Raw genomic sequence first — 18988 nt, forward strand, 5'->3', positions numbered from 1 at the left:
AATATCTAATCAATTGCATTTTTAATACATTTTTGAAATGGTAAAGATATTTTATGGACCCCTATATATATATAGTGGAGGGCAAAAGTAAAATAGAAAACACACACAATACTAATTGTGTATTAATTATCCATCCATCCATTTTGTGATCCGCTTTATCCTCACAAAGGTCGCCGGTTGGGGGGTGCTGGAGTCTATCCCAGCAGTCTTCGGGCAGTTGGCGGGGGACACCCTGAACCGGTTGCAAGCCAATTTCAAGGCACAGAGGGATGAACAACCATCCGCACTCATACCCAGGGACAATTTAGAGTGTTTAATCAATCTACCATTCATGTTTTTGGAATGTGGGAGGAAACCGGAGTACCTGGAGATTTTGCATTTGTAAAATTGGATCGATTAACACTGTGTGGATACTATACAGCATAGGTGTCAAAGTCAAGGGCCCAGATCTGACCTGCCACATTGTTTTATGTGGCCCGTGAAAGCAAATCAAACATGGCAACATCCATGATGATTGCTAAAATATATACCAACATTTAAAATTCTCATATGTAATAAATAAAAGAGACACTGTAAGCTTTTTGTTGTGATTTTTCATTTGCAATTTCCCTTGCTGTTTGCAAGAACTTTTTGTTACCCTCATTCTTATCCTGGTAATTTTGTTACCAGCGTTTTATGTTGTACTTTATTGGTCGTGTGACCTTATTTTGTAACTAAAGCATTTTTATAACACAATTTCTTTTGGTATACATTTGAGGGATCCGCTCCTATTCCGGATTAGTCAGGCACCCAAATCGGCTGAAAGTAGACGTCTCATACGCAGCGAAGTTATTTGGCAGGCCTCTTGCAGATATGAGCGGCAATTCAGCTGAATCTGCCACCGAAAGTGGTGTCAGTGAAGTTCTTAATCGCGCCTGGAACGCTCTTAACGTTGCAAGACGAGAATTGTCGGTGCAGATGGACGACAATAATCTATTGCGAGCCACAAGAAGCACTTTTCGGAGACGAAGAAGAGCACGCCCGACGGCAGGTAGGCTAACTTTGACAAATCTTATTGGCTCTATAAATGTTGCTATTGCATGAGTTTCAATCAATGTTATGAATAATACAATAAAAATGAAATAGTTTGGGCCATATGCCTTTTATTTGGTACTGCGTAACTAAGTGTAAGTATATAATAATGAGAGGGGAATCGAAGATTATATGCCTGAACGTCTTTGGCTATTTTGAGATTAGAATACCTGTACCCAATTTGCTGAAGGTACGATTGACAGTTGCATATTCTGTTCCTGTATACAGAAACGCAAACACTTGTTCATGGGATGCACGGAGTCTGGAGAGTAAGGCTATTCCTGTTGCTGAATTCCGATCATCTTGTACTCCCGCTTCATTCGGAATGCTGCAAACTGACCAGAATTGGTTTGGGTAATGCACAAATGACAGGTTTTCACAGTGAGATTGTATTTCTACCCCCACCCCCATTTGTTACTGTTATTGCTTCATTGGATGTGTAGTCCTGAACTGGTTGCCATCACTAATGTTCAAAAGTTCGGGGTCACTCAGAAAATCCTTATGCCTTAAAGAAAAGCAATGTTTGTTTGTATTGTTTAAAAAAACACTAGCAATGTCAAGATTGGTATTTCCAATTAACTTAATGTTATTGTCATGGATTAAACGGTGGGTAAGGGTATAAGTGACCTCAAACGTAGGAACAGTACATACCGTTGTGCTTTTAAATGTAAAAATTATGCTCATATGTTTGATTTTTCTTTTTTTCTGGGGGATGGGTATGTATTTTCCAGGGATCCCAAGTCATGATCTGCAAGGGGACAAACTCCCCCGAGTGTTATGCACAACTTCTATGGAGTATCCCAGAGTTTAATAATTACATCTGTCAAAGCTTCCCATCAGTTAGCCTAAATGTTTTTGGATTTCATCTCGCAAGAGCTGATAAATCGAGGCGTCTGACTAGAATTCAGGCAAACACTTTAAAGGACCTCAAAACAGCAGTTGGCAGAAGCAGAATATATATTCTTACCCAGACCAATATTACACTGCGTTAGAGGTTAGTCTTTGTATTGATCAAACATTCCTTTTGGATATTAGCACTCTGACTGATTAATAAGACTTTGTCTTGTCAACATAGATCACTGAATTTGAAAATACTCACGCTGTACCAGAGACATCCCAGCCAACTGAACACGAGAGCATTCCCCAGTATTTTCCTCCTCCACCATCCACAACATTGATGGCTTCACCTACTGCTACCTCAACAGCCACCAGACCTGAGGTCTCACGCAGTACCCAATCTCGACCCCCTGCATCATCAGGTATCATATCTCTGCCCTCACCTGCAGTCCCTCAGGTCATGCCCTCTGCTCCTGCAGTACCAGTTCACTTGTGATTTGTCACATCTAACAACAATTCCGATGCAAGTTCTCAGTCTTTGCCCTTCAATGCCATAGATTTGTCCTCATCGATGAACAATGATGGAAGCTCAGCAAGCAAAGGCTTGGACTCTTGTCAAGTAAGTATTTGTCCACAATGTTGTAGTTTATATTTAATAATTCAGATTGGAGGCAATTACAGTTACAATTGGAGATTAAAAGGCACCCTCTCGGTGTTCACATCAAAAAAGACAGCTGGATGTAAGTCTAACTCTTTCCAACAGGAGCCAAGTTTAGAGTCAAGTTTGGATTCTGCACAGCTGCTCAATGCAGGGACCCCACAGGTATATCCTCACATGGAGATTATAGATAATCTGTCATCCATCCATCCATGCATCCATCATCTACCGCTTATCCGGGGCCGGGTCGTGGGGGCAACAGCTTTAGCAGGGAAGCCCAGACTTCCCTCTCCCTGGCTACTTCTTCCAGCTCTCCCCTGGGGATCCCGAGTCGTTCCCAGGCAAGCTGGGTGACAGTCTCTCCAGCGTGTTCTGGGTCTTCCTCTGGGTCTCCTCCCGGTGGGACATGACCGGAACACCTCACCAGGGAGGCGCTCAGGAGGCATCCGAATCAGATGCCCAAGCCACCTCATCTGGCTCCTCTCGATGTGGAGGAGAAGCTTCTCGACTCGGAGCCCCTCCCGGATGACCGAGCTTCTCACCTTATCTCTAAGGGAGAGCCCGGACACCCTGCGGAAAAAACTCATTTCGGCCGCTTGTAACCGGGATCTCGTTCTTTCGGTCACGACCCATAGCTTGTGACCATAGATGAGGGTTGGAACGTAGATCGACCGGTAAATTGAGAGCTTCGCCCTTTGGCTCAGCTCCTTCTTCACCACGACAGACCGATACAACGTCCGCATCACAGCAGACGCTGCACCGATCCGCCTGTCGATCTCCCGCTCCCTCCTGCCCCCACTCGTGAACAAGACCCCAAGATACTTGAACTCCTCCACTTGGGGCAAGGTCTCCTCCCCGACCCGGAGGGGCACTCCACCATTTTCCGACTGAGGACCATGGTTTCAGATTTGGAGGTGCTGATCTTCATCCCAACCGCTTCACACTCGGCTGCGAAACGCTCCAGTGAGAGTTGGAGAGCCCTGTTTGAAGGAGCCAACAGCACCACATCATCTGCAAAAAGCAGGGATGTAATACTGAGGCCCCCAAAACAGACCCCCTCAACGCTTTGGCTGGGCCTAGAAATTCTGTCCATAAAGGTTATGAACAGAATCGGCGACAAAGGGCAGCCTTGGCGTAGTCCTACCCCCACTGGAACCGATTCCGACTTACTGCCGGCAATGCGAACCAAACTCTGACATTGGTGGTATAGTGACCGAACAGCCCATATCAGGGGGTTCGGTACCCCATACCCACGAAGCACCCCCCACAGAACTCCCCGAGGGACACGGTCAAACGCCTTCTCCAAATCCACAAAACACATGTAAACTGGTTGGGCGAATTCCCACATACCCTCAAGGACCCCGCTAAGGGTGTAGAGCTGGTCCACTGTTCCACGGCCGGGACGAAAACCACACTGCTCCTCCTCAATCTGAGGCTCGACTTCCTGACGGGCCCTCCTCTCCCATTTACAATGGATTGAAATAGCTTTATATTACAATATCATGAATATATTTTAACTTTTAAGTTTAATATTTGTAAGTAATTGTTACGGGATTGAGTCATCTGCCGTGATGTCATTTGCTGATTAGCACAAAATGCCACTCGCTTGTGGAAGAATCTGAAAGATTGACAGTTAAATTTACATAAACAAGTCTCAACAGCCAAATATATATTTACATAACAATCTTGTGTCATCTTCAGCAAAACATGATTTTCAATGTACGTACGTTCGATTTAGTACCGTATTTTTAACAATGTACTACACTACGAATCCGAATCGCATGGAAATTTCTGTTGTTGACCGCTAGGAGAAAGAGAGCTCTTAGTGTCCGATGGGGCACACAAAGAAGAAATTGCGGAAGTCCGTCTTCCAAACAGATTCCTTTTGGGCATACCAAAGCCAACTAGATCGTTTCTTACCATTAGAACGAGGTCAATCTTGGCCTGACTATTACTCAATACGATAATGGGCACCAGAGATGACGAGTATGATTATTTGTTCAAAGGTAAAATGACTTTTTTGTCGTATTGTTGTGCCTTGCTTCTGTTAGCTGTTAGGCTAAACTTAGCCGACACTACCATTGTGCTCTGATTGCTTTTCGTTAAGCTTCTCGGAAAATGTCAGCGAGCTTAATTAATTCACGCGACACAAAAGTTGTATCTGCTAATAACAGGTATTGTAAAAAGAAAAACAAGTTTGAAACTTCGTTTGTGATTTTAAAATGCCGGGCCTTTTGCTAGTGCTGAGTGCGGACTAGCGGACACGCCTAACCTTTCCCGTTATCACATTATCTTTACGGGGTTGCCAGTAGGAGCGAGTTCACGCGCTTTATTCATGCATATCATCAATATTATCAAAGGGAAAAATAAACATAGTAGATGAAATGCATCATGTGCGTAACATAGCGAGTTTTGAAACTAAAAATATTGAATCATTTGGTACAACATTGAATTCGATTTCAAGTAGGTCATCTAAACACAACAGGAAGGAGCTTTTAATTAACATTTTCGAGCAATTGGCATACGAATTAACCTTATGTTGACAAAATTGAAAAGCATTAACTCATAATAGTCAGTGTATGTGCCATTCTTGGAAAACCCGTCTTCACTGACGAGAATTGGCATTTACATTCATGACACGTAAACAACTTGAAACCCTAATCAACCAACTTGAGCAAGATCACAAAGGGATTCTTGTTAGTCCGACGTTGTCTAAATGGTATAACTGCGATGGTTGGTGTTTGAATTCCAGTAAATCCATTTTATTTATGATGCAAACTACACTCACTCGCTCTACTTAGGGACACCCTCACTAAGTAATGAAATGTAGTACTGTATATACAAATCCAATTCTGAAGAAAGCTCCATTTTAATTAAAGCTAGCTCGCTGTATGTTTATTCACATATGCAATTCCAAGAACTGTCTCTAACCCCATGAGGAAAATGTTATTTTATTGTTTTCTTTAATACGACATTATCATAAGTAGTGTTTTAATAATCTTCAGCTACAAGAGGGGCACATTAGAAACTCTGAATCTGATTCTACACCGCTGCATACTCTGACCACAGTTTACTTTCCTGTCAATCTTAAATGGAGCCTTCATATTTTCATAAAGACATAATCTTTAACAGAGCATTAAATTAGGTTACGTCTGCAGGTGTACCCTGCCCACATCTGCTATCTTTTATTGAAACAACAGATCCACGGAGGCCGCATTAATCCTTGTTTTCTGAATTGCAGTGGTCCTTATTGGTGACTCGGGTGTGGGAAAGAGTAACCTGCTATCACGTTTCACTCGCAATGAGTTCAACCTGGAAAGTAAGAGTACCATTGGAGTCGAATTCGCCACACGCAGCATTCAGGTGGATGGGAAAACGGTGAAGGCCCAGATCTGGGATACAGCTGGACAGGAGCGCTACCGTGCCATCACTTCAGCGTGAGTACTGTCAGTGTTGAAATTACACTCAAGGAAGCCTGGGGAACCGGGAAAGCCAATTTTGTATGGGCCTGTTACAGGCACAAGAATTCAAGTTGGCTGTGGAAACACAGTCCTGTTTGGTCAAACATATGTGTAACCACAGCTAATTATTGATGTTTGGTAGTATAAATGTTTATGTATATTTTTTTACGATCCGCATTAGGCCAGTGGGAACTGCTTTTTCGACTGAAACATGTTCCGGCTTAGCTGTCACGCTTTCCTCTTCAGTTCAGTTAGTCTTTTGTCATAAATAATTTTGCGTGTGCATTTCAGGACCTCAGCATTTCCTTTCATACGTTCCTTTGTGCAAATCATCATGTTCGTGTGTCAATAATGGTAACATATAAAAACAACAAAGAATTACCATCAGAGGATAGACTAAATGTTTTCGACTGACCAAGCCAATGTTCAGACTTGAAACCAATAGTTTGTATTTTACCATGCTAGTAAAAGGGAACTTCGGGAGTAAGAGAACATTACAAAGTATGCTGAAGTTTTAGCAATGCTGATTTGTGACAGTCTTGTTGCAGGTGCGCTCCTAAATATTTTAATTAGCTTTTCGGAGATGAGTGTGTGGCTGGAACAGTTTCAAAATCATTAAAAGTAGTAATCTCAAGGTGGAGAACTCATAAGTTATCTTCTTTTTGTCACATTCTCAATCACAAAGCAAGTTTCAGCAATGACTCAAGTTTCAGAAGTGGTTTTCAAACGGCTGCATTGCCAGTGACGTAAGCCAGTTTGCTGAAATCAGGTTATCAAATGGTCGTAAATCACCAGCTTTGTTGGCGTGAATTGATTCTGATGATAATTGATGGCCGGCTGCTATGTCTAAATGGAAACTGCAGGTACTACCGCGGTGCAGTCGGCGCTCTCCTGGTCTATGACATTGCCAAGCATCTGACTTACGAGAATGTGGAGCGCTGGCTGAAGGAGCTGAGAGATCACGCTGACAGCAACATCGTTATCATGCTGGTGGGCAACAAGAGCGACCTGCGCCACCTCCGGGCTGTTCCAACCGACGAGGCCCGGGCTTTTGCTGGTAAACCGCAATTCACTTGTTCTTGTTTTAGATGGAAAAGCCTGCCGTGTATTTGTAGAACGTTAAAAGCCAACCCATCATTTTGCATTTGATTTGCACGTGCTTTTTATATGTTCTGCCCCTCACGTATAAGAGTGCATATATGGCATGCGCTTGTGTTGTATGGACTCAGCCAGATCAATTGTTTTTTTTTCTTCATCTCTCTCTCAGGACCGTGTTTTTCACGACATCAATTCAAAACGCTCTGAATATTTTGCTGAAGGACATGAGTTGTGTCATTAGAGCAAATTCATCCACGTCAATACTTGAGGTCAATATGGGCTTACAGTCTAATGCAAGGGTGTCAAACTCAATTGCACAGGGAGCCAAAACTCAAAGCACACTTGAGGTCAGGGGTGTCAAACTCATTTTTATCGCGGACAACATTCGTTTCAGTTTCCCCCTGAGGGCCGTTTAATAATCTCTTATCATTACATATGCAGTACACAACAAATTGATTGGGAACCAGTTTCGAAATTGGAAGTCAAGAATAAACTTTGGTTCAACTATTAAGTTATTGTAATGGCAAGAAAATGCTTGCAATATCTCAATGTTCTTATTAATTGCAAATTGAAATTTTGGTCCACATTTTAGCAAACATCATAGAAGTTAACCATGTCATATGTTTTTGCGGGCCACATAATATGATGCGGCGGTCCAAATCTGACACCTTTGCTTTAGGTAATGGGCCAAACAGGATCAACATTTATTATGTGGAGAAGCAAAATGAGGTGGCCTACTGTTAGATGACTCATGCCATTACCAGGCAGATGCTTGTCACTGAATATTTATCTTATTCAAAACCTGGATGGCACAAAATTTCTTGAAGTTCAACGAAAAGAAGACAGAGGTGATATTGTTTGGCCCCAGTGGACCTTGTACATTCCATCCTGTAGACTTGGGCCCCCTATCTCCTTATCTGAAATCAACGGTCTCAAACTTGGGACTTAAACTGGACAGTGATTTCAAACTCGATCGGCAAATTGGTGCCGTTGTTAAATCCAGCTTCTTTCACCTTAGACAGCTGGCCAAAATAAAACCTTTCCTCTCACATGAACACTTTGAGACAGTAATTCATGCCTTTGTCACCTCCCGGCTCGATTACTGCAACGCCCTGTACTTTGGAGTCAGCCAGTCCTCCATCAAGCGCCTTCAGCTGGTACAGAATGCCGCTGCTCGCCTCTTGACTGGTACTCGTAAGAGGGAGCATATAACTCCTACTTTGGCATCCCTTCACTGGCTCCCCATTCATTTTAGAATTATTTTTAAGATCCTCCTCTTTGTTTTCAAATCTCTGAATAATCTCGCGCCACCTTACCTCTCTGAGCTCATACGCCCCTACACCCCTGCCCGGCGCCTCAGGTCTGTGGACCAGTCTTTGCTAGACGTACCAAGAACTAAACTGAGGCTCAGAGGGGATCGAGCCTTTTCTGTTGCTGGTCCATCTCTCTGGAATGACCTCCCACTGAACATTCGGCAAGCCTCCTCGCTGCCCATCTTTAAAGCCCTCCTCAAAACTCACTTGTATTCTTTGGCGTTTGACTCAGCATGACTTAGATTTGCTCTTGATTTTACTGCTTGGTGCTTTCTACCGCCTTATTACTTATTACTGATCCGTCTTACTGTTTATTGTATATGTTAAATCGCTCCATGTACAGCACTTTGTATGCAGCGATGGCTGTTTGAAAGTGCTCTATAAATACTGTTGTTGTTGTTGTTATTGTTTGTAATGCACTCACCATTTGTGGTTCAAACGCACAGGCTCACAAAGGGAGTAAAATGATGCCACTTTTTTGGCAGGAGGCACGGGGTGCATTCAAACATAGTAGGACTCCGACAGAAAAAAAACTCCCTCGATGCATAAAACAGTAACCACTACAAAAATATATGACCAATGCTGGCTTTCTGCTGAACCTCTAAAAACGGACATATCAAGAAAATAGTGGGTGTGAGCTCACTTTGCTATTTTATGTCATGGCATCACATCAGTGGACCATCTGGTCATTTGTGTTTCAATACCTAATCAAATCACTTGGCTTCCATCCACCATTGTCGTGGTTGAGATGTCGAGTGTTGAATATTCAGTGAGATTTTGTACTGCCTGAAATAGGACTGGCTCCAAAATGTTTGTTTGGTGAAGACTTTTGGACAGTACTGAATAGATATAAAATTAGTAGCAGTGTTTAGAGCAACACACCACTCAAAATTCATTTCCCTTCATTCTACGGCGCAGTGTGTATGAACAAATCTCAATGGCATTTGATTTTCTGAAAAAAGGTGTAGCGGCAAAATTCACTGGCCTTTTATTCATGGTCTCTTATAGTGACAATACAATACAGTAAGATTTGAACGTAGCCTCACTTGATTCTCCTTCCTGCCCTCAAATACACTGGTACCATGATTTTTTTCTCCCACATAACGGTCTCAATGACATAACCCACACAGAAAGAAAAGTTAATTTTTTAAAAAAACTTTTTGGTACTTGTGCCTGTTGCGCAATCAATAGATTTGTGTTTTGCTTATGTTAAGATTCTTGCTGTGTATTGCAACACATTTCAGTGCCTAGTAACCTGTTGTTTGTTTTTGTCCTGCAGAGAAAAACGGTTTATCTTTTCTGGAGACATCAGCTCTGGATTCCACTAATGTTGAGACTGCCTTCCAGACCATTCTCACAGGTATGTGCACGCACAAGTATTATGATGTTAATACATCACTCGTGTGAATTTCAACGCATTAGATTACATTGGTGTCAAACTCCGGTCCTCGATGGCCGTTCTCCTGCACGTTTTCCTTCCCGCCCATTTGCAACACACCTAAAATGATCAGCTCATCAGCTAGCTCTTCAGAAGCCTGATTTCGAGCCAGTTCATTTGAATCAGGTGGGTTGTAACACGGAGAGATGGAAAACATGCAGGACGGCGGCCCTCGAGGGCCAGAGTTTGACACCTGTGCATTAAAACAACAACAAAAAACATTCGTTTGTCACAAATGTGATGATTGAAATGATTTAGCAGAATTAGAGAGATTTCAGGTAAATCATAGCTTGCAACTGAAACAACCATTTCAACGGGATCACATAACGTTTTGTCTTTTAAAAGACAATGGAGGTGATATTTGGCGTAAGAAAAACAACTTTACTTTTGTCACGGATTTCCTTCTGCACGGCTGCTTTTAGCCATTCTACAATCAGTAACACGCGAGAGCAGACCATGCTACTGTAGATCATTCCTCGGATAGTGAGAGTGGGTTGAAAGTCCTTTTTTCTCAGTATCCTTGGGTCCCATGAAAGGTGTTATCTGAACTTAAATTATACTGGTCGACATCTTTTTACTAAAAATGATCATCAGAGATTATGCGAAAAAAAAATGTACGGCCGGCCTTCAGAGCTACTTGAGAGGCGTGGTATTCTTTCCACCTAGTTTACCACTGCCTTGCATTGTTCTTTATGCTGGGTTGTACAGAAAGTATGTCCAGACTATCTTTTCTTCGTTTCTGACTATCAAGCCACTTTGTTAACACTGCCGCCATTGGTCCATCAACGGAAAGTATGTGTCTGTGTGAGACTGTTGACCGCAGACATGTTGTGTTGTGCTGATGTGTCTGCGTGCCCGCCAGGTGGTGGGCGTGACCAAACAAGAATAGGTTGCAGCCACATTGCTGATATTTTTGACAGACAGATTACATGCACGGTAGGACGAGATGTCTTGCATTTTGAAGGTCTGGCAGACCACACGCTAACAATTTCGTCCAGTGTTGTCAACGAAAATTCACAGACGTCAAGTCATATTGTAGTCATCAAAGAGCTACATTGCGCTCGTCGTCGTCTCGTTATCGTCGTGAAAACAAAAAAGGGTTCTGACAAAATGATCATCGTTGACTCAAACAACCCTGGTGTAGGAAAAAATGTTGCATCAAAGAATTATTGTCAGTGAGTAGAAAGGGGGTTTTAAACTGTTCATTAAAAGAGGACAATGCACCTTTAAAAAAAATGTCGCTGACCTCCAAAATGCGAGCGGTACACAAATTGGAGTTTTGCTGAAGGGGGGAGCAGGACAGGATGGGAGTTGTTTTCACTCACTGTGACGGGACAGGACAAGGATTCTTTCTTTTTTTTTTTTTTTTTTTTGGACTATAGGATGAGATGGGATTTTTCTTTGTGCGAATGGGACGGGAGTGAAAATTCATTCACCCTTTTCTGCACACCTTGATGCCAGCGGCCTCACAAAGTTCCTCCTGATCCTTTTGAACTTTTGAACCAGGCTTACGGGACTCAAATTTGCTGTTTTAGCCGGCAACCTCGCCACTGTGGCTGTGACGTCACTTCTTCTCATTGACCAAAATGTGGGGAGAGATTTGTCTAAAACCTCACAAATATTTCTAATAAGGAAACTGGTGTTCTGCTAAGCACTGTTTAAACTCAAGTAAAAAAATGTTGAGAATCCAAAAAGGAAAACCATTTGGCCGTTCATGAAGTGGAAATGTTTTGTTGTTTTTATCTGGAACCAAGCAAAAAATTATTATATCTATTTATTATGTTTGATAGAATTTTCAGTATATCCCAACAGCAAAAGATTATTTAGCTGCAGGCCTCATGTTTATTAATCTAAATGAATTAAGGGTTAGGTTCAGCAACAGGTGCTAGATTTATGCTGAAGTGTCTTGGCTTTAAATTACAACACCTGGTAAAATCAATCTTGTACAAGCTTTTGTAGGTCAAAATTAAAGACAAAACCTGAAAATATCCCAATAGCTTGGTGTGCAGAGACAGTTTTCAAACCAGGGTCAAAAATATGTTCCTGGTCACATCAAGCCATCTCCGATTCAAATTTGTTGTTGACCAATATGGTCATTATTATCACCTCTGCAGTTGTCTGTGTAGTGGGTGTTTTTTTTGTTGAGATTTGGGCATGAAGAATGCAATGAGAGATGCGTGAGGTGCATGTGCAGAACCAGCACTCCAGAATTGGACACCGCACAGTGGATGGAAAACACGGCACTTTACACCAAATGGAATTGGACGTCGAAATTAGACCTTCTTTTTCTTAGCTGTAGTTTGTCTCAAGCATCCCGCGGTGCGCAACGGAGCATTTGGACCACAGATTAGCTGACGGATTCCCGTCCTGTTAACCTTCACATAAACATCAGTTCCAGGAAACCGGCGGCTTTTATGGGCAATGTGCAATTGCTACAACTTGTGATCTCAGGTGAGCGTGATGTCACAAAATGAAACATTAACCTTGTGATCTCCCTCCCTCCAGAGATCTACCGCATCGTGTCCCAAAAGCAGATGTCGGAGCGGCAGGAGAGTGACATGTCTCCCAGCAACAATGTGGTCAACATCCAAGTGCAGCCCACTGAGAACAAACCAAAGATGCAGTGCTGTCAGAACATCTAGCTTGGCCCTGGCACTTCCCACCCCCTGCTTCCAAAACCTCAATCCCGTCCCCCTTCTTCCATTCTCCATAGTCCCTTCAGGGCTCCAGGGCTGAACTCGCCACTACTTTTAACCGATCTGTCACCCTCATTCACATCCCCTCAACCCCAACTCCGCCCACCCACCCGTTAATATGTCTCAGTACAGTATAGAAAGTTACAGCGTGAGACTCCTTCCTCGCCCCAAGCTGAGCCACTCTGTCTGTAGGCTCATAAGGACGGAAGGCTGCAGCCATTTCATATCACTTTAGATTTCATTCCTGTTGTTGCGCTGACATGTCACACACACCAAAAAAATGTCTTAATATATATATGAATGTGATTTCTTTCCCTCTCATGTCTTTATACTTTGTGCCCCTCTTGATTTTTTGGATCTTTTTGTCTATTGTATCAAATATCAACTCCTCGTATATATATGAATATAAAGCACATGGAAGTTGCTCTGAAGTTTAGTCCTCTTAAATGAGCTCCTGTCATTGTCTGCTCCCCTCTTTGCCACTTAGCGCAATGTACCATTTAAGAAACCACATGCAGGAGTGTCATGACTTTTGATCCCATTGCTGTGAACATGACGCTAGTGAAATGTAGAGCCGTCAGTCCTGCTAATGCTGTGGAGAGGACGGGCTCGCCTCAAGCGTGTGGCCTCCTCATGGGCCGGCCGTTACCATCTCGTTTACAAAAGAAAGCAGGTTGGGGGTAGCTTTGCATGTCTTTGAAAAGATGGCCATATGCTGTGCTGCATGTTTTATTCGGCGAGAGACTCTGGGCTTTGCTGTGGAACGTGGCAGTCGCCTAGAAGGTGCGCCACCTTGAAAGTGCAACATGTTCATCGGTTGTCCTTCGTCATAGAGGCACTCATACTTGTGGGGTAGGGAACTTCTGCTTCGCGTTGAGGAACAGAGCTTACATCGGTCTCACAATTAACAACTATGCAGGAACGAGCGCGCAGCTGTCCCGATGTGTTTTTCTTGGTGCACAAGTTGAAAGCTTTTAATTGACATTGAGAGAAGCTAGCGACATTTCTCCGTGGTTCTCGATGCATGTGACCACTGTTTGACTTTTGCTTGGTTAACCTTATAATTGTTTTTGTATTTTTGTTTTTTTTTGCACTGAACATTATTAGCTAGCCTAAAGCCTAAGCCTAGGCTAGTTTTCACATCATTTCTCTCAGAAGAAATGTTTTGGGTTTTTTTTTTTTGGAGGGGAAGGGGGCCGTGGGGGGGGGGTGTAACTCCACATCTGAGTCTTAACAACTTAATCCTGAATTGCTTGGTCAAAAATAGTCCCGGTCAAAGAGTTTGAGTACATGAAGTCAATGATGCTTAACGGAAATGATATGAGGATTCATCCACTTTCTTGGCTGTTGTTTTCTGGTCACAGTGCCTCCTTCACCATTCACCTTTGCACCCCCCTCCTCTAACACTCTCATAAGTGGTCCGTCCTGTCAAGGAATTTTCCCTGTCACATGAAGCCTACTTTACACCAAGCTGCCTCGGACTTAAACACAATGCATGGCTTTTTGGTGGGACTCCACGTTAACCGCATTTGGTTGCTGACATCAATGTCCATCAAATCAGCTTTGGTGTATGAGGATGACAAGCTGAGAAGTGTCACTCCAGTACTTCAGAGTGTTCATTCAGCTTCTAGTCATGTCCAACGTTGTGATGGGTGTGGCAGGCATATGCACGACCCGCACTTGGTGGATGTGTACGTGTGTGTGTGTGTGTCGAGGCAGAGAATGGATGGATGGGTAGTTCTGGAGTGTCTGAGCCTGGCTGGCAGTACCAATGGCGTTTCCTCGAACAGACGGCGCCGCCAACCAAGCGTCTCCATAATCGTAGAATGGCAATCTAATGATGAGTCAAGGTAATTTCTTTCAGAAAAAAAAAATCATAATCCATTGTTTTGTGTCTTTTGATTCAGTCTTTTTTTTTATTTGTCATTTTTTTAATGTTTTGAAATTCATAAACTGACTGTAATTCCAGTGTAAGAGTGAAATGATGTCATTTCAATTATTATGAAGGGTTAAATGTGATAGGGGGCTCGTAATGGTTTTATGTTTTGTACAGATTGATAAAATTGTACAATTGTGTTTATCTTAAGTTATCAGCTCATCGTAATAAAGCGCACCAGTCATAAATCTTTTAGATGTTTTGTTTTTTTTTTTAAACTTAGAATTTCAAGTCACTAGGTAGTTATTAGGTACTAACTACCACTCCGTTCCCTGAAGCTAATCAGTTTTATTGGTTGGAAACATGACCAGGAAAAGAAGCCAATTTGCATGAAAGAAAAGTAGTAAACTAACATTTGGAACCGTCACAGAAGGTAATTTGAGTGGGAAACAAATCTTGGTTGTTGAAATGTCACTATCGTGAAGGTGTACTGATTTGCCAGTTTCACAGCATTGATCTGTGCGAATAGGGCCTTATACATACATTTATGATACTATAGTGCTACTTGATTTGTAATAATACTCGTATAACAAAAGTTAACATTGCCACAAAATGGAAGTAACCCATTTAACCGGAAAATGAGCAAATAAAAGTCGCTTGAATTAAAGAGTCTCAACCAATCCTGGTTTATAGCATATCCTCACTCAAAACTCCAAAGTCTGTGTGACAGTCTTATGCAGAGCCTGGAAGATGACTAAATTCGCTCTGACTAATGTAAAAAGGAGATTGCTGGCTAACTACTCTGCTAATCTTTGGCATGCATGTGTATTCATTCTGATGTAACAACAAAATAATTACAAGTGGACAAAGTGTACAGCCAACACAACACCTTTTCTATACAAACTGGAAGAGACAATGTAAAAAAAAAAGTATGGTATATGGCTTGCTTGCTTGTGTCTGTTTGTCCTTTTTCAGTGTCCACTTAGAGGAGAGTACAGGACAAGCTGAATCAGCCAAACTTGCTGACGCACTCAAACGCGTATTCAGTGTATGTGTGCATGCTTTCAAATGTTCCAATTGATCTATTGCATCTGTGAATGAATGAAAAAGCATACTACCAAAAGGTACACTGCTGTATACAAGTATACCTATATTGCCTCCACTGTTTTGTGTTTTTTTTTGGGGGGGGGCAGTTAAAACACAGAAGTTTCATGGCACGAAACACCTAAAATTGAATATATTTACAATGATAAAATATCAAATAACATTTTTTCCGTCCAGTTACCGAAAACTACAAACAGCCTCTTCACAGTTTCCAAGTATTTCTGACTGGATTTCATCCAGTTCACAGAAGGGCAGGCAGGGACAGGGATATTGTGGGTTTCCAGTGTGTGTGTGTGTGTGTGTTTGTGCTTGTGTCCTAGAGCAGCGAGCCATTGGGACTGCCGGGCAGAGGGGGGCTGTGGCTGTGAGTGGGGCTGTGCCGCATGGGCAGTAGGTCATAGTGACTGGGGATGTGGCTGTTCCTGGGCAGGTCATAGAGATCTTGCGGGTAACTGGACACCACCATGCCTCCAGCTCCTGGGATGATACTGATGGTGGGCTCTGGGAGAGACAAAAGACCAATGCTGTCATTTCTGCACTCCTTGAAATTTTAAATAATTTGTTTTTAATACTGTATACCAGGGGTGTAAAACTCATTTTACATTGTGGGCCACATACGCCCTCGGTAGATGTCAAGTGGGCTGGACCATTCAAATTATACCCTACTCTGCTTTATGTAACCAAAATATAATGTCTTTCTTTTGTTATGGGATAGTGAAGCACAAAAACATTCGAAAAATGTTTAAATTTAATGAACCTATCTTTTACAAAACATTTCACAAAACACCTTAGATTTCCTTTGAAATATGTACAATTTACTTTCATCATTCACATATATGCATTGCAACCGATCCCACTGATTGTCCAAAACTTTAACAGGTAAGTGGTATTGAAAAATATTGTCATGCATCTTAAGCTTAAGTAAGATTTATAAAGAAAGGAATTTCTAAACCATTTACACATGTACATATAAAATCTATATTTAATCCCTGCCTACACCTTACAAACTAAGGAGAAAACAGTGGCGGATAATCCATGAATTGCATTTTATTAAAAATATTCATTCTGTGTCTTTCATGCAGTTTTTTCACTTTTAAATTATCCTGCGGACCTGATTGATCCTCCTTGGGGGCTGGTTCCGGCCCGGGGGCCCTGTATTTGACACATCTGCTGTATACAGTGGTGTGAAAAAATGTTTGCCCCCTTCCTGATTTCTTACTTTTTTGCACGTTTGTCACACTTAATGTTTCAGATCATCAAACAGACACATCAGTCAAACATAATACATGTAAACACAAATTGCAGTTTTTCAAAAAGATTTTATTATTAAAGGGAAACTTTTGAGTTACCTTTAACCAAGCAGTTTTAAGAGCATAGGAGACTTCGAATTCAAGTCAAACGTACCCATGTTGTAGACATTCTTGGCAGGCACATTGGTACCGGAGGTGGTGATGATGGCCGCCGCACAGCAGTGTGCCACATGTTGGTGGTGAGCTGGTGATTTCATCTCCACATAGCTGCTCTCCGTGTGTTTGCATGCCAAAGCGGGTGGGTCGTTGATGGTGGCGTACGGGTTTTCGCTGTTGAGGGAGCACGTGCTGGACATGGAGCTCTTCACGTAGTCTAGGTGAGGAACAAACACAAAACAAAAATGTTTATTGTCAGTTTTTGCACTCTAGAAATATCCTCGTCCAATTTCGTATCAGATGTTTTACTTCCAGAGAACATAGACGAAAAAAGATAAACATCAGAAGTCAATAAAAAGGGTTAAAAGAAAGGCATTCGGAGAAGCTTGAAAGAAGAAGAGCAGACTGATAACTTTCAGGGGAGGATAGATTTCTTAAGTGAGCATGGGGAAAGATGGGGGTGGCACACAGAGGACAGGAATCGGTTGCAACCTGCAGACACAAACACATTCATGAGGACAGGCTCATACACAGCATGACAGCAGTGTAAGGAAAAATTCGGGTCCAATTATAGATTGAGGACGTTTTCAATTTGCATGCTGCACCTCTTTTGCTCATCTTGTCGGTCATATGTTGTCTTATATTATGTCAGTCATATAATATTATAAAGGCAGTAACATTCACATAATATAGCAAATGTATTGTTATGCATCATTTGTGATGGACGCTCCAAACTCCATCTATTTTCTATTCAGGCCAGCCAATCACAGGGCACACATAGATGAACAAACATCCGCGTACACACTCACACCTCAGGACAATTTAGAGTGTCCAATCAATCAGCCTGCCACGCGTGTTTTTGGAATGTGGGAGAAAACCGGAGAAAACCCACGCAGGCCCGGGGAGAACGTGCAAACTCCACACAGAGAGGCCAGTGCTGGAATTGAACCTCTGCACTGTGAGGTTGATGCGCCAACCACTGGGCCACCATGCATATAAAAAGAAACTACTACTGTTCAGTTTGGCAAGATATTTGCACATTTTGTTTATTTAGTAGATTTGTGACCTTTAAATGTTCAGAATATAATCAAATTGACATTTTTCACCAGATACGGGCTCAGCTGAATATCACGTGATCGACCACCATTTCAGTGATGTGTGATGTGATCGGATAAGGACATCCAAAATCTAGTGTCTTATCTTCTTTCACACTATCACCGAGTTGGAAAACCACACCCACCTACATTTTTTAAAGTAAGAGCTCTTTAACATTCTGTAGTTTCCTTGAATGCAAGTCTGCGGTAGTCTGTCACTCTGTTAACTTCAGGATTTAAAAGGTGAGCCTGATTTTTTATGTACGACAACCAAGTCCTGTAAAGCGTCACAGTGTTATATCTTGAGAGCTACAATGTCAAGACACAACTGAAGAGGTTCAAAATGCAGGAGAGGCAATCTGGATAAAGCGTTCAAAAGAGCGGATTGGCGGAGGACTTGGTGGTGATGAGGTCATGAGTCGAGGTCCTCGTCACACTGTACCTTTGTACTGTGGCTCCACTTGGTAACTGTAACGCCGGTCAATGCAGTATACACCTGGATGGTAACAACAAATTATTTAAAACAAGAGAAAGGGGTCCGGTCATGAATTAAATTATGTTTTAAGTGTTGAGTTTCTTTTTTTTAAGTGAAGGTGGTGGTGGGTTCGGGTGATTTTAATTCTGGTGTAGCACTTTGAGTTGCCTTTTTCGGAATGAAAAGTGCGGAATTCATGGATTCATTGAAGTGTGATGCAGTCAAAAAGATGGAAAAAAGGTGCAGCAGTGACTGACCCATCTCACTGAGGTTACAATAGGCTCCCCACTCCGGAGCACTGTTCCTGTGTCGTCGTTTGGCCTTCATCTAGGAAAGAAAAGGAAAGCCTCATTACACAGACACGGGAAGGTTTGGGGCATTGGTTTATTTTCATACTATTACCATTACTTATTAAACCTATTATAAACTTGAAAAATAAAATTGAACTCACACGCTGCTGT

General features: G+C 42.3%; 2 protein-coding genes across 3 annotated transcripts in view; one reads left to right on the forward strand and one right to left on the reverse strand.

The window, feature by feature from the left end:
• Positions 1-4392: 4392 nt before the first annotated feature.
• The window catches only part of LOC127599794 (ras-related protein Rab-11A), a 180330-nt gene continuing 165734 nt past the window's right edge, over positions 4393-18988 (forward strand). The window contains exons 1-5 of one of the 2 annotated variants that reach the window (XM_052064034.1): positions 4394-4572; positions 5808-6003; positions 6891-7084; positions 9718-9798; positions 12382-14696. In XM_052064034.1, the coding sequence (XP_051919994.1) occupies positions 4533-4572; positions 5808-6003; positions 6891-7084; positions 9718-9798; positions 12382-12518 (648 nt within the window). In that variant the 5' untranslated portion in view covers positions 4394-4532 and the 3' untranslated portion in view covers positions 12519-14696. Of the gene's footprint in view, positions 4573-5807; positions 6004-6890; positions 7085-9717; positions 9799-12381; positions 14697-18988 lie in introns of those variants that run through there. The other variant, XM_052064035.1, reaches the window with a different exon arrangement.
• LOC127599708 (multiple epidermal growth factor-like domains protein 11) overlaps positions 13764-18988 on the reverse strand; it is a 145915-nt gene continuing 140690 nt past the window's right edge. Inside the window, 4 exon segments of the mRNA XM_052063863.1 lie at positions 13764-16053; positions 16957-17175; positions 18495-18548; positions 18785-18854. Coding sequence (XP_051919823.1) covers positions 15869-16053; positions 16957-17175; positions 18495-18548; positions 18785-18854 — 528 coding nt within the window. The 3' untranslated portion in view covers positions 13764-15868.

Source organism: Hippocampus zosterae, chromosome 4 (assembly GCF_025434085.1).
Source record: "Hippocampus zosterae strain Florida chromosome 4, ASM2543408v3, whole genome shotgun sequence".
NCBI classification, from domain to species: Eukaryota; Metazoa; Chordata; class Actinopteri; order Syngnathiformes; family Syngnathidae; genus Hippocampus; species Hippocampus zosterae.